At 36.1% G+C, this 14127-nt stretch overlaps 1 protein-coding gene across 2 annotated transcripts in view; it reads right to left on the reverse strand.

The window, feature by feature from the left end:
- The window catches only part of LOC134532190 (uncharacterized), a 104234-nt gene that overhangs the window by 86564 nt on the left and 3543 nt on the right, over positions 1-14127 (reverse strand). For both annotated transcript variants that reach the window (XM_063368597.1, XM_063368598.1), the window contains exon 2: positions 12423-12623. In XM_063368597.1, coding sequence (XP_063224667.1) covers positions 12423-12623 — 201 coding nt within the window. The remainder of the gene's footprint in view (positions 1-12422; positions 12624-14127) is intronic.

The following is a 14127-nucleotide window of genomic DNA, read 5'->3' on the forward strand; positions in this document are numbered from 1 at the left end:
GCTTCGGCCATGTACGCTTCAGTTCGGCAAGAAAGCGCTACCTTCGTAGCTTCTACCACGTGTTTTTACAGCCAATCCCCTCCTCGAACCTTTGTACCATGCCACCCCCCTTCCGAAAGGAAACTACTGCGGCAGCCTTCCCGCTGAAAGCGGTCCTACCAGCGCTTCTAAACCTAGCAACGCTTCTAAAACAGCATGTTTTGTGTGTCAACGAGTTCTTTTCTTATAGCGCACAGCGCACAGTATTGGGTCCCAAGAAGATAATGTAAAAAATACATACACCTAACTGCACGAGCCAAAGTAATATACTATTCTGAATAAAATATTTATTTAAAAAATATATTGTCTGGAAACTGCCTGGGCAAGCACTGCTTGCCTTGCTTGCCCTGACGAGACGCCACTGACAATGGCAAATGCGAATGTGTATTTGACAATTCAGACGACCCACGCTTTTGTTAAATTAAGAAATTTGTAATTTGGCCCTATTCTTTTTTTAAATGTAGTGGTGACAAAGTACGTATTTAAAGTACAGCAGAATGTGGTGAGATAGGTTTGATGATTAGGGATGATTGGTTGAGTTAGTATAGCTACACTAAAAATACTGTAAAATATTTTTAATGGTTGCTTAGGAATTACCAATTTAAGATGTGGCTATCCTGACCTAATCAATTGTTCACATAATTTTGCAAAATTTTTTATATAGCTATACTAACCCAACCAACCAACCCTAATATTTTCAAGTATTTTTAATGCAGCTAATGAATCACAATTTTAACCTAAGTTCTCCAAATTGTACACACACAGACCCATGCCTGAAAGGAAAAAAAGGCGGCAGCAGCAGCAGCGTCAGTCACAGGTATTGTAATGTAAGCTATTAAATGTGAATTCTCAGAAACCAGAAGAAATACAGAAATACTGTTATCAGTGTAAATATAGGAATGTCTCTAGTGTCATAAAAAAATAATTTTGGAATTTTATTATTACTTCAAGGAAAAGCTGCGCTGTAAAATATTACCACACAGCACTATGTGGAGTCATTGCCTTCAGAATCAACTAACAAGAACATATCAAGTGTTGTAGAGGAGGAGGGGTAATAGCAACCACAAGGCACAAAGATAATTGCAAACACATTTCAAATATGTATTTGCAAACTAATAGTAATTGTTATGATAAATGTAGGTCTTGAAGGTTTTGAATAAAGATGAGTATGGATACAACATGCTGTCTCTAAAAAAATGGAAAAGGAGGGGGGGGGGGGGAGGATATTAGTGTTGCTACATGGGAGTAGTGGAAGGGAAGAGTACAAAATGGGAGCCAAAAAACAAAAAAGATATTTTTAGCAGGTACTGACGACAGTCGTCATACCCTCCCAGATGCAGAGGCCGTACCTGTCCACCGACGTGGTCCTAAGGGAGGTTTGTCCCCCCAGTGCACCGTCTGTGATGTGCTACGGTCAGGGACGCACCCAGGTGCGTCCTAGCATGCCAGTGGGCTTCTTTTTGTGTTGTAAATAATTATGCTTTTTATGTACTTTTAAGTGGTCACGAGCCTCCACAATTGCGTATATTTTGTAACGTAACAAAACTGTCACGTCTGAAACATTGTGTAAATACTTCACTTGTCATTTATTCATAACTAATTAATTCATGTGTATTTCGCTTTATTAATTAATTACTTGTCATGTCGTTTTAATAATTCTGTGATTCTTTCAAGTGCTTATGCTATGTTAGTAATGTAATCGCAGCCTGGCGCACCGCGAGGCGGGCCTCTCACACGCCGGCCAATTTCCCCTCCCCTCCTCCGCGGCCCGCTAGCGGGCGGGGGACGGCAGTGGTGAACGAGACGCGAGAGCGAGCAAATATGCGCTCCGCTCCGCGCTGCTCGGGAGACGCATTTCAGATCTCGAAGTTCGCCGACAGTGAAACGTCACGGGTCGTCTCTGCAGCTGAGCTGCATTCGTTATATCACTGAACGTACTCAGTTTTACGAGTTTTTCCAGGACTTCACCTGCCTACGTTATAGGCCGTGTTAGCGCATCTCCGGACCGCCGAACCTCTCAGTCAGTACGAACACTCATAGGACCTTATTCCTCTTACGTGACGGGCCGCGTACGCGCTGTGCATCAATACAGAACAATCGTAACCGGAACCATTAGCTTCGGGGTTACCTCCTCTGTTCGTGTCGGGACGTATTCTAAGGACGAGACTTATTTCCGGGAGTCCGGGTCGCGGCGGGGAGGGCGCTCGTTCCACGACGTGCCGGCCAGGCTGCGGCAGGTTCTCTATACGGAAATAAAAGGGGCTTGTGGAAACGGACATCACCGAGTTATCCTTGGAACTACCTACCGTTCCTCCTCCCCACGTAAAATTCCCTCCAGGTCCCATATTTTCCGGTCCCGGCCACGTTGGCCTGAACTCACTCCTCACCGACGAGAGCTACATGGGCAAAACAGGACATTTTCGCAAACAGGAAATTAGGGACCTTAGGCCGAGGGACGTCAGTACCTATTCAGCAAAGTGTAAAGATTGATAAGTACCATTAACAGAGTACTAAATACTAAACAGGTAACAAAATGTTTAGCTCTGTTTAGGTACCAGTTACCCCAGATGTTTTATGGCTACACTATACTACAAAAATGAGGAGCCAACTTACCTGTACTGAGTCAACTGTGGCGGAAGTGTCATCTTATTGTCTTCTACGAAGAAACATAGTAAAAACGGAGTCAAGATTATATGACGTGCACAGAAAAACCATGCTTACATCCACAACACATAATCTTCCTTTAATACGCATCTTACAATCCACGACCCTCAGAGAAAATTCTGTGAAATACCTACATGGTTAAAATTTCAACCAAATACTAAATACAGAGTGGACAAATTTCAGAATATTTTCAGGAACTGTTAATTAAATATTTATTTCAAATTTTTTATTACATACGTTGATAATAAATATACAAATATACACAAATGATCTTTATCAATTACTTGGCTTTAATTTAATTTGTGGCAAAGGAATGCCAAAACAAGCAAATTTTTTGCTACGGTAACTATGTTCGAAATGAAACCCTGCAAAGTTACGGGCACATCATTCATGTGCAAATTTGAATTTCTAGCAAATAAGGCATCATTCATTCCATTTGCTGAAAGTACGCATGATCACAGTGTTGTGACGTTCAAATGCTCCTTGGAGACCAGGCATAAGTTTAGAGTTAGCCATACACTCTAGCAACCAGCACCCTTCATAGTTTGCAACGCCCAGTTGTGCAGTCGCTGTCTGATTGTATAAAGTTCTTCTTATTCGGTACACATCTGTTGGGAAAATGCCCTCTTAAAATGTGCACTACTCCTGCTGCATTTCCTTTCGTGTTATTGTTCACCATATGCATTTTGGCCATCTCTGTGAACGTTGGGTTTGCTATGCTATTGCTGGTCGTAAAATCTGTAATCGTAGCACTGTACTTACTAAACTGTCAACACTGCACTAATCGTGCAAAACTAAACATGTAAACATACCACAACCAGCTATCCACTATAATATATACCAGACTGCTTATGGCTAATTTTAAAGGTGCATTGCATGCTTTTAATGAAACATTTGAACATCACTGCATTGCAATTATACATTCTCAGAAAGTTGAGTGCTGGGAGTAAAATTCAAATTTGCATGCTAATGTTTGCACATATCACTTTGCAGAGTTACATTTCCAGACAAATGTTTCTCAACAAAAAGTTCTTGTTTTGGCATTCCCTGCCCCACAATCTTTGAGCATCCTGTAAACGTGCTTGTTATGTACATATAAATTGATATATTTATTTGTGTGTTTGTGCATAAAAAGAGCAAAATTTTATATCATAAAAAAAAAATACAAAATAGATTTACTATTTGCAGAAATGTTAAATTTTTAAAATTTTAAAAATCTTTTTAAAATTTTTCAGAAAATGTTTCAAATAATTCAAATGGATAGTCTCCCATTATTTATATTTAATGTGTCACTAATACTAAAGTGAGGCATCGAAAAAAATACAAGTTACATAAAGACAACTGGAAATAACAGTTTAATAACTTTCAGCATTATTACTGTATATTTCTAAACTTTATATGTAACTTTCTTAACCAGTCCTCCTTCAGTTGCTGGCCGCTCTATGTCGTGTCGGATATGTACCGGATGAGCAGAAATGGCACAAAATAGGTATACACAAGTAAACTATACCCATACTTTCTTACACAGTTTATTAAGGGGCCTGCCTACCAGGGCACACATATGGTGTGCAGAACCTCAGAAGAAATCACGCCATTTAAAAACTGCTCAACACTACCCAGTGGTGTCTGTTTACGAAAGCATTTAAGTACACGCTGAAAGCACATGGGTAGTTCTGTTTCCATATTTTGTTTTTAAACTGTATTTTTAGGAGAGTGAAAATGGCTAAAATGCATGTTATAAGAGTAATTTTTGACACATTAAATGCCCGGTAAAGATCATTAAAAATAAGTACCCAAGGGCCTTGCATTACACCTTTATCTTCATTTCTTGGTTACCGCTCAAATTTCATAGTTACCTATCCTATGCACAAAGAGAAGACTGTGTGCTAGTTCAGAGCCTTGGGCTTAGAGGAGATACCGCACTAGAAACATAAGCGAGCGTGGCAATTACCAACCCACCCCACTTAACACAGATACACCCCTGACTAGATTGCCCTTAAAAGTTTTTCATGTTCAACTTAAGTCTGTCTGATGACACACAATAATTTCATAGATTTTTAACCGACTTGAACTGCCATGGCAGCAATGTGAGTAAAAGAGATATTTGAATATGCCGCTGTTATGTGAGATAGCTGCCGGGTGGAGAATGTGCTGTTCCCCTTCCCTTTGGATTGAGTTTCCTCCCCTTACCCCTCCACACATGCACACTTGATGCAGAGGTTTTTGTTATTTTGTTTAGACATATAATATGAAGTAATATCTAATGGAGTTATTCAAAAGAACAGGAAAATTAATAAATAATAACAATACACATGAAGCGCTACAATTAAATGTTATAATTACGTCAACTGGTATATGAGCATAAAAACTAAGATAATTAAACAACTATTAGACAGATCATTGTCATTAAGAAAAATATATTATCAAATTAATGGCTAGGGTATTTTATAATATGCTTGTAAGGAGCGGACACTAAATTATTTTTCTACTATTGGAAAATATTTACTAATCTGTATAAAATGTAATTTTTACTACAGAGCATTATAAAGGATGATTATTTATTTATATTTTATTTTTTAAACTTTTGTGGTGGGTACGACACATATAAACAGGTACACAGTTATCACCACCCACGCATGGACTCCCATCGTCGCTACCATTGCAGACAGAATGTTGTAAAATGGCATGAGTACCACACATTAGCGGTACAAAATTATGATTGTTGGAAGTATGAACCTTGATGCCAATATAATCAAAAAAATTATTACAATCTATCTTGTGTTTTAAGCAGTCACAAATTTTGCATCTAAAATGTTCCTTCTAGTGGCTAAGGAGTCTAGTATAGAATGTAGGTCTAAAGTTTAAATAGTAAATTTTTTATTAATATAATTGATACATTTGGTTTATAATTTGTCAATTTTGACACTGTTGGAATTACTTAAGTTGTTCCTTACCGAGGAAATATAAATACATAAGATTGAGTTAGTATTAGAAACAAAATAGGTAAGGTATTTTATCAAAGCAAGTGTTCTATTGGCATCTGCTGTTATGGAATCAATGTGATAATTAAAAAGTGATTTTGGATCAAGTATGATAGCTAAGTCTTTGACTAATTTTGATTTGGTGTCTGATTTCCTAATTCATAATTAAAGTTAATGGGATGTAATTTTCTGGTAAATGTTATAATAATAGTTAAGATTGACTAGTTTTAGTTTGTACCAAATAGCAATAGCATTAATGTCATTATTTTTAAATCATCAGCAAACCTTGAGAATTTTGAGTACCGTTACAATATCATCAATAAAAATGTTAAATAGTAAAGATGATAATTTACCACCTTGTGGGACACCCGAACATGCTACAAGCATGTCAGAATTAAAATTATTAATTGAAACAGAAAAAGTCCATTCTTTGAGGTAACTCTCAAACCAATTTACATATTTATCAGTTAATCCAACCTTAGATAATTTTTCAAGTAATTTACTGTGGTTAAATGTATCAAATGCTTTAGCAAGGTAAAAATAAGATACATCAACTTGACCTGTGATTATTACTTCTGCGAAAACTGGATTTAAAAAGGAAAGAAGGTTGGTTCTAGTTGATTTTCCACTACGGAAACCATGTTGGTTATCAGAAAGCTTATCATTTAAAATTTAAATTTAAATTCTTAAAAATGATTTTATCAATTTCTTTGGCAAAACCATTTAAGAGTGAAATAGGCCTATAGTTAACTACTTCAAGTTTGCTGCCTTTTTTGTGTATCTGCATCATTTTGGTAGTTTTCCAATTATTGGGATAAACACAGTTTTGTATACAAATATTAAAAATATACTGGAGATGAGACAAGCAGGTTTACACAACATTTAATAATGAAATTAGTAATAGAATCAGAACCTGCATACACAGATGTTTTTAGGGATTTGATAACCCACAATACTAGTAATATATTGTCCGCGAGTTAAAGCAAAATGGATAGTGCTATATTATAGTGTGGTAGACATTCTAGGAAACAAAGAATCTCACATATTCAAGTTAGTATTAGTAACACTTGTAAAGAGTTGACTAGTCAATATTAGAGTAGGTAACATTCATTTCAAGAGCTAAACTCAGAACGAATGATATGTATCAATCGTAGAATAGTTAAATAGTATGTTGATGTGGAAGATTAACTAAAGTATACATTGGTGAGATGAAGTACTGTTTTGAAAGTATGTAAATGTTCACGATTATTCTCATGCATAATAAGGTATTATTTTTAATGTTTGCTACTATGATTTGCTTTAATAGTCTTCTAGTGATTCTTATGGTGCCCAAAAATAATATTAATTTTTAGGGTTCCTCAAATTTGAGAATGAAATCGTCTTTTATCTACCTCAGGACCCCTGCAAAAACATGTACCGGTCTTCAAAAAAAACAAGTTCATTGAAATCTGACTGTTTAAAGGATCTTTATATGGACACACGTAAACTGGATGATTTATTGAGTCTGGTGAAATCATTTGATGACCTGAAATCAGAAAACTTACTTCTAAAATTCTTGCTATTGGACTCTTAAAATGAAATGTCTTTAATAAAACAGGATATACGAGTGAACAATGGCTCTTCAATATTATTCAGTCAAGCTTTCAAACAAATCAAAGGTACTTCAAGATCTGAGCACGCATCAAAATCTGGCAACAGTGGTCCATGGGAACGTGTGGCAACATCTGGTGACAAACAGCTCACCTGCTGACCTACTCACGACTCAGTGGAGTTGGCGAGAGGTCAACAATCCCCTGAACAAACATTACGTAGACGACCAAGGCTTTACTCTGTCAACACTCACACAAATCTAAATACAACAGCATTCAAGAGTCAAACGCACTTCCGAATGAAGGTAAAAAAAAACACCAACGAAAGCAGGAATTAGGAACTCGTCTACACTCAAAACTGTAGGAAAACCAATATTTAAGAAAACAAAAGCTCTTTTTGTTACACGCTTTGAATCTTCCGTGCAAGAAAACGAGGTTACTGACAACATCACAAACAATATAAAAATCATACATAGGCAATTTTAATGCTCCATCATTCCCAGCAAAAAAATTATGTTTTTTATGGGATATTTGAAGTTCTCTAACTTGACTTTTAGATAAATCAAACATAAAATTTTTACAGCAGTATAACACACAATAAAGGGTTTATTTGTAAAAATTTCAGATTTTTAAACTTAGTTCCAATAAAGATGTAGTGTCAATTTTTTTTTATTTACTGATTTTGAAAACCAGTAAGTCTAAAAAAGAAGCAAATCTCAATGTTGAAATTTTTTTGTAAATACAGTGCAATAAGTGCATGCCCATAAAAGTCAAATGGTGAATATATATCTTTGATGAATGATATGCCTTCAAAAATTGAAAAATTGTAATTTTTATTGTCAAACTTTTAGGTTGATTTTTGCTATTTGGGAAACATTTTTTTTTAATGTTTACTAACCTCGGGTTCATCAGTTCAGAGTAACATAAATTAACGCCTACCATTATTACACATGCAAAAATCAGCATGTTTTCTAAAACAAAAATGGCTCCATAAGAATTCAGAAAAAAAAAAAAATAGTCTTTTTGAACTCTCTAATTATGTAGAAATCAACCAACAACAAATTATTTGATTATAAAATGTTGAAGCAACCAATTTTTTTTTCTGGGACACTTAACATGGAATGACCTTGCCCTTATTAAATATAACTATTACTTATGACTTATGATGTATGTAATTCATATTCCATGATTTGTCTTTATATTTCCATGGTGAGATCCAAATTAGAAAATAGTTCCATTATCTGGAACAATATCAATATAACTAACAGTGACCAAATAGATAAAATACAAAATAATATATAAATATTATAAACTAATAATAATAAATTACAATATAGATCTACACTCCTTCCTTGATTCTATCTTGACATAAAATTACATCTGAGATGCTAATTTTGTAAGTAAATGTTTTAAAAATAAAATGGATTGTAATTATTTAATCGAAAATATCAGTATTCAATTCCTACCTTTAATATGTCTAAATACTCTTTGCTCTGTACTATTAGCAGTAAAAATTACATCTTATATAAACTAATTAATAATTTACACAAACTGAAATTTTTCTTGCTTTATCAGAGAAATAAATAAGTGTTAGAAATCTAATTTAATTCCTTTCTGAATTATATAATTCAATAAATATTAAAAAATTATAAACAAATAAATATATATATTATGTTATGTAAGAACAGCGTATATAGGTGTAGCATATAGTCAAAAGGCCCCACTTTGCGGCGACACTTTCTATCGAACTCCGTTTGCAGTGCCACTTTCTATGTAACACCACAACTTCAACTTTGCTATCGATTCGTATCAAAGTTGAAAAGTCAAAACCCATAGAAACCAACACCTACTTCTAACTTACAATTGGTCGGTTTAATGTAATATTTAAATGTACTCTGAATATTAAGAATTGAGTATAGTGTAATAAATTGCTTCCGTATTCTAGGGCGCCAATTAACCTTCATAAACTGTATATCTCTGACCTGTCCACCCAAATCTACCATGAAATATAAATATTAACTTTGTTAGATCTATATTTATAACGACTATCTGGCCAGGTTTCATTACAAACATATGAATACAAATTTTCCTGCACCATAGTCGATCAGCAAGATCTTAACCCATAAATGATTATTTGCATAACCCTTTTAAGATTATACTAATATATAATTTGATAATCCGATTTCCATCGGTGGAGATTAGCCAGTTTCAGTTAGTGATATGAGAGAGTAGGTTAATAGATATATATCATATAATTAAGTCAAACAATATTATTCTGACTAAACACAGTGTGAGTAAAGCAAGTGCAAGAATCTCTTTCTCTCTAGGGTACTCAATAGGCTTTTAGTTAGTACAGAAATGAACTGAAGATTGACATTAAAATTGGTCAAACAAAGCATTCAACAGGGCAATTTAAGTTAGTTCAAGACAAGTAAATATTAAGTAATATGGGAAGGAATAATATCAATGTGTGGAGATGGAATTTGGAATATCACAAAATTACATAAACACTTTCGAAGTAAACATTTACATACACAATACACTAACATGAGTACATACCGTTCGATGATACTATAAAGGCAATATTTACACTTTATAGAAAGTAAATATTTAATTTCCTTTAATATTTATTTTGTTTAATTACTTTTTATTCCGTATGTTTATATTTGTAATCTATGATTAATTCAGACTTTAAATTTCTTTGGTTATCATTTTGTCTATGTATTACTCTATGTTAATATTATTTTAAAATATTGTCAAGGCTAGCATAGCAGTATTTTTTGAAACCACTATTAATTTAAAGATGAACACGTCAGTAATGGTTAGTAATTTTACTAGTTTTTGTTTTATCTCTGCCTGAGGGCGGGAGCAGATTGCAGTTCCCAAAACGTCGCTTGTTTCTGTTTTAGAAAACTGTCGTGTTTGTTTCGTCTTTTTGTTTTGTTGTGTTTTTGTCTTTTTTTGACTGTTGTTCTGAATTTTTTTGGGTTCAATATTTTTGTGCTGTCATCATTTGTGGTTTTTTTTCTCGTTCTTTTTTGAAAATCTATTGTATTTGTTTCGTCTTTTCGTTTTGCTGTGTTTTTGTCTCGTTTCAACTGTTGTGCTGAATGTTTTGATAACAGTATTTTTGTGCTGTCATCATTTGTGGGTTTTTTTTCGTTCTGTTAGTCCATTTTTCTTTGTTTCGCTGACCATATTCCTGTTGTGGAGTATTGTGTGGCGTTAAATCCTGACAACAGCAATTTTTTTGCTTTATTTGTTTTTTTGTCATTTGTGTTTTTTGTAGTTTTCTTCTACAGACATACTTGTGCTTAGCAATGGCGTATGTCCAAAAGCTTACATAAAGTCAGGACTGAATAAGTACTCCTTGAAAGGTGAACTTTTTGCCTTGTACTTAATAATATCCGGAATGGCTACAGTCAGGGAAAACCGGGAAATGCCAGGGAATTCCATATTCAAAAATGTGTAGCAATATACCTTACACCTGATGGGACTTCTGCTGAAACCATATGTGCAAAACATATTGTGGTGGTTTTGATTAAAATTAATATTAAAAACAAAAAAAATGTTTAAACTTAAAAAAACTCTTTAAAACATGACAAACTGTTTAAAAAAAACAGTTTAAAACATGACAAACTGTTTAAAAAAAACAGTTTAAAACAATAAAAAACATGTTTTTTGATTTTTTTTTTTAAAAAACTGTCTTTTTCCCAACCCTGGTACTGTGGGGAGTCTACGAGACGTTACGTCGGCGCTTCACGCAACAACCTAGCTCACCGGCTAAATAGTTTCAGCCCGCACGGGGCAGCCAGTAGGCGACACGTGCCACCAAACTTATTAACGAGTCAATATCTGGGACGAGTCTAAGAGTCATGTAGAGTCACCGGAGTTACGGGCCTACGTGTCATTAGCCCAGTGTAATACGTAATATGTAGTAGTGAAGTGTTTTTGTCGTCAGGGTTTAATATGTCATGTTAGAGTTTATTCTGTAACCGCAGCACGGTATCGTGCCACCAAACTTACTAACGAGTCAATATCTGGGACGAATCTAAGAGTCATGTAGAGTCACCGGAGTTACGGGCCTACGTGTCATTAGCCCAGTGTAATACGTAAAGTGTAATAGTGAAGTGTTTTATTTGTCACGTTAGGGTTTATTCTGTAACCGCAGCATCAGATGCAAGAGTAGGTCCTTCACGCATAGTAAAATCGTGAGCCGCCACTGAGGAAGTGGCTGCGCGTGTGACTATTCAATTCGGGACAACCGTTACGGCCAGGACGGGCAGCACTATGTATAGGGCTGTGCCGTAACAAATTCATCAGGCATCAACTAGTAACTTTGTGTTCTTCTTCAGACGTCCCGAGTGGCCATAACAGCTCGGGGGGCCCTGCTGCGTTAACCCCTACCTCTAGCCACGAGGCCGAACCTTCCCTGAGATCACGAACCATATAATAACCACGTACAAATCAAAGGAAGTAGAGGGGACGGCGTCATGCTTTTAATTGAAAAAAAAAATCTAAATGATACCTAAAGAAAACATGCCAACCAATACGGTAAAGAAAATCTCCAAAAATAAAATATATATATTGAAAAGAATGTTTATTCCCTTGAATAACAAAAGACCAATATTTACGTCATGTGACATCATAAGTTGTAAAAGTTTACATAACAAGTTTCATAACTTATTATTAAAGTTAAACTCTGAGAAATAAGTGGTCACTATTTTCATTTTAACAGGTAAAGTTTTCATCACTGGCTGCCGGACACCAAAAACAGTACGTCCAGGAAGTTGACTGCTAGTGACGGAGACAAATTACAAATTTACTTAATTTATTAGTGACAGACTGTTCTGATGAATAGCTTTCAGTAACAAAAACAATCTGGCAACTAGCTTCCACAGACAGAACAGTTCTAGTCACTAGCGTCCTACACCAGCACACTTATGGTCACCACTACTATACCTAGTTCCAGTAACTATTTGAATCATGTAGTTACTTGATGCCATCCACTCAGTATGGTTCAAATCATCACTTAGCAGATACTCACGTGTGGAAACTGTGAACTTAGAAGTAAACACAAGGGTAAGAGTTAAAGTTAGTCAGTGTCAGCTATTAACCGTTCTAAAACATTAGCTGGAGACGGACCTACCTCGGCAGCAGCAATGTCGTGGCTCGTGCCGATCTCGTGCAAGCAGCGCTGGTACTTCTTCTGCAGGTACGCCAGCTCCTGAGCCTTCCTCCGCTGCTGCTGCCCCAGTCGCTCTTTTTCCAATAGGCTCAGCTGCCTGCTCCTCTCCTCCTCCGTCTTCTGTCTCACCTTCCTCGCGATGTCCTTGGACTGCTGACGCACCTGCGTACAGACACATACCTATTTCCCTGTACTTACTAACAGCAATGCAAGTTCAATAGAAATTAAATGAGATATTGGACTTGAAGAGCCACTAGTGTACACACATACTCAAAACGCAAGCATCCTAAAAGAAGTAAAAAAAATTTCCAAAAATGAATTTATTTATTACATGACATATTTTATAATCATTCTGTAAACTAGCATTGCAATATTTGAAGAAGTTTACTGGTTATTTACAGTTTAAATGGTTGGTAAGGTGAAGTCAGCTACATTACTTATAAAAGAATTATTAATGTTATATATTATTGTAGTAATAATATACATGTTTTATCAATGTAGCTGACCTAATCCAAAAAACTTTAAATGCACTAGTCTGTTTAGCTGAAAACCTTAGAACTGCAGAAAGCCCTTCAATATTGAGGAAGAAGTGTATTAATTGGAACAGATGGGAGGCTGACCGGGGGAAATACACAAGTAATGGCAGTAAACTGCAGGAGTGTCATCTACAAACTACACAAGCCTGTGCTGTAGTGGAGCAGTGCAAGGCTGATGGGGAGGTTTCAGACAGTGAAACGGAAGACGAGGTGCAAAGGGAAGGCCTGGGGGCAATGCACCTGGCGGTCACAGGGAAAAAGAGGAAGATACAGCTGTTTGCTGTGTGTCGGCCAACAGGAGATGGGGGTATCTACGTGTAAGTGATACTGAAGAAGCTGGATGAGTTGGTGGCAGTAGTGGGTCCTCTGAACCTTCCAGGGATAGGAAGTGGGCGGGACCACAGAACAAGGAGGGAAATAAAGAAGTGCGACTCTTACTGGGGAAACTGAAACCATGTTTCGCGCGACATGTGTCGCTATCTGTTGGGCGGGCCATAACTACCAGCAAAGAAAAAATTGGAATATAGAGGTTCTCGTACAAAGTTTTTTTAGTTAATACGTTTTTTTTTGGTTACATTAAGTTATCTCCTTGGCGGCATACAACTAATTTAATCGATGTGAAAATACTTAATGCTGTTTTGTAATAAACAGTCATGTAATAAATAAAGGAGTAGGAGGTGCAAAAACTCATTGTATTACACACCACAAAATTAGTGGCTACCTAAATAGTGAATTTTCACTGGTTTGTTTGCCTGATAATAGCTTATACATTACTTCTACTAACAAATTAATGTAGTTATGTCAGCAATATATTATGCGGACGGGCCCATAACTACTTCAAAAAACTAGGTCTCAATCTCGGTAATTAGAGTTTCTCCCCCATGGGCAGGACCAACAGGGCAGAAGAGAGCAACAAGGCTAGTAAACACAGGACTCAGGCCGGTCGTTCAGGAGAAAACAAGGATAGGCGTGGGGGAGCAGGGTTTTTTATTGGACATAGTCCTGGTTAAACCAGCGCAGATAGTGACCAGATCTACAGCGGTGGAAGAGACGAGTGGAGGTGATCTGCCTGGATATAAATATAGCAAAAGACAGGAGCACAATGATACGGCAATATGTGAGGGCAAATC

Source organism: Bacillus rossius, chromosome 5, assembly GCF_032445375.1.
Source record: "Bacillus rossius redtenbacheri isolate Brsri chromosome 5, Brsri_v3, whole genome shotgun sequence".
Lineage (NCBI taxonomy): Eukaryota > Metazoa > Arthropoda > Insecta > Phasmatodea > Bacillidae > Bacillus > Bacillus rossius.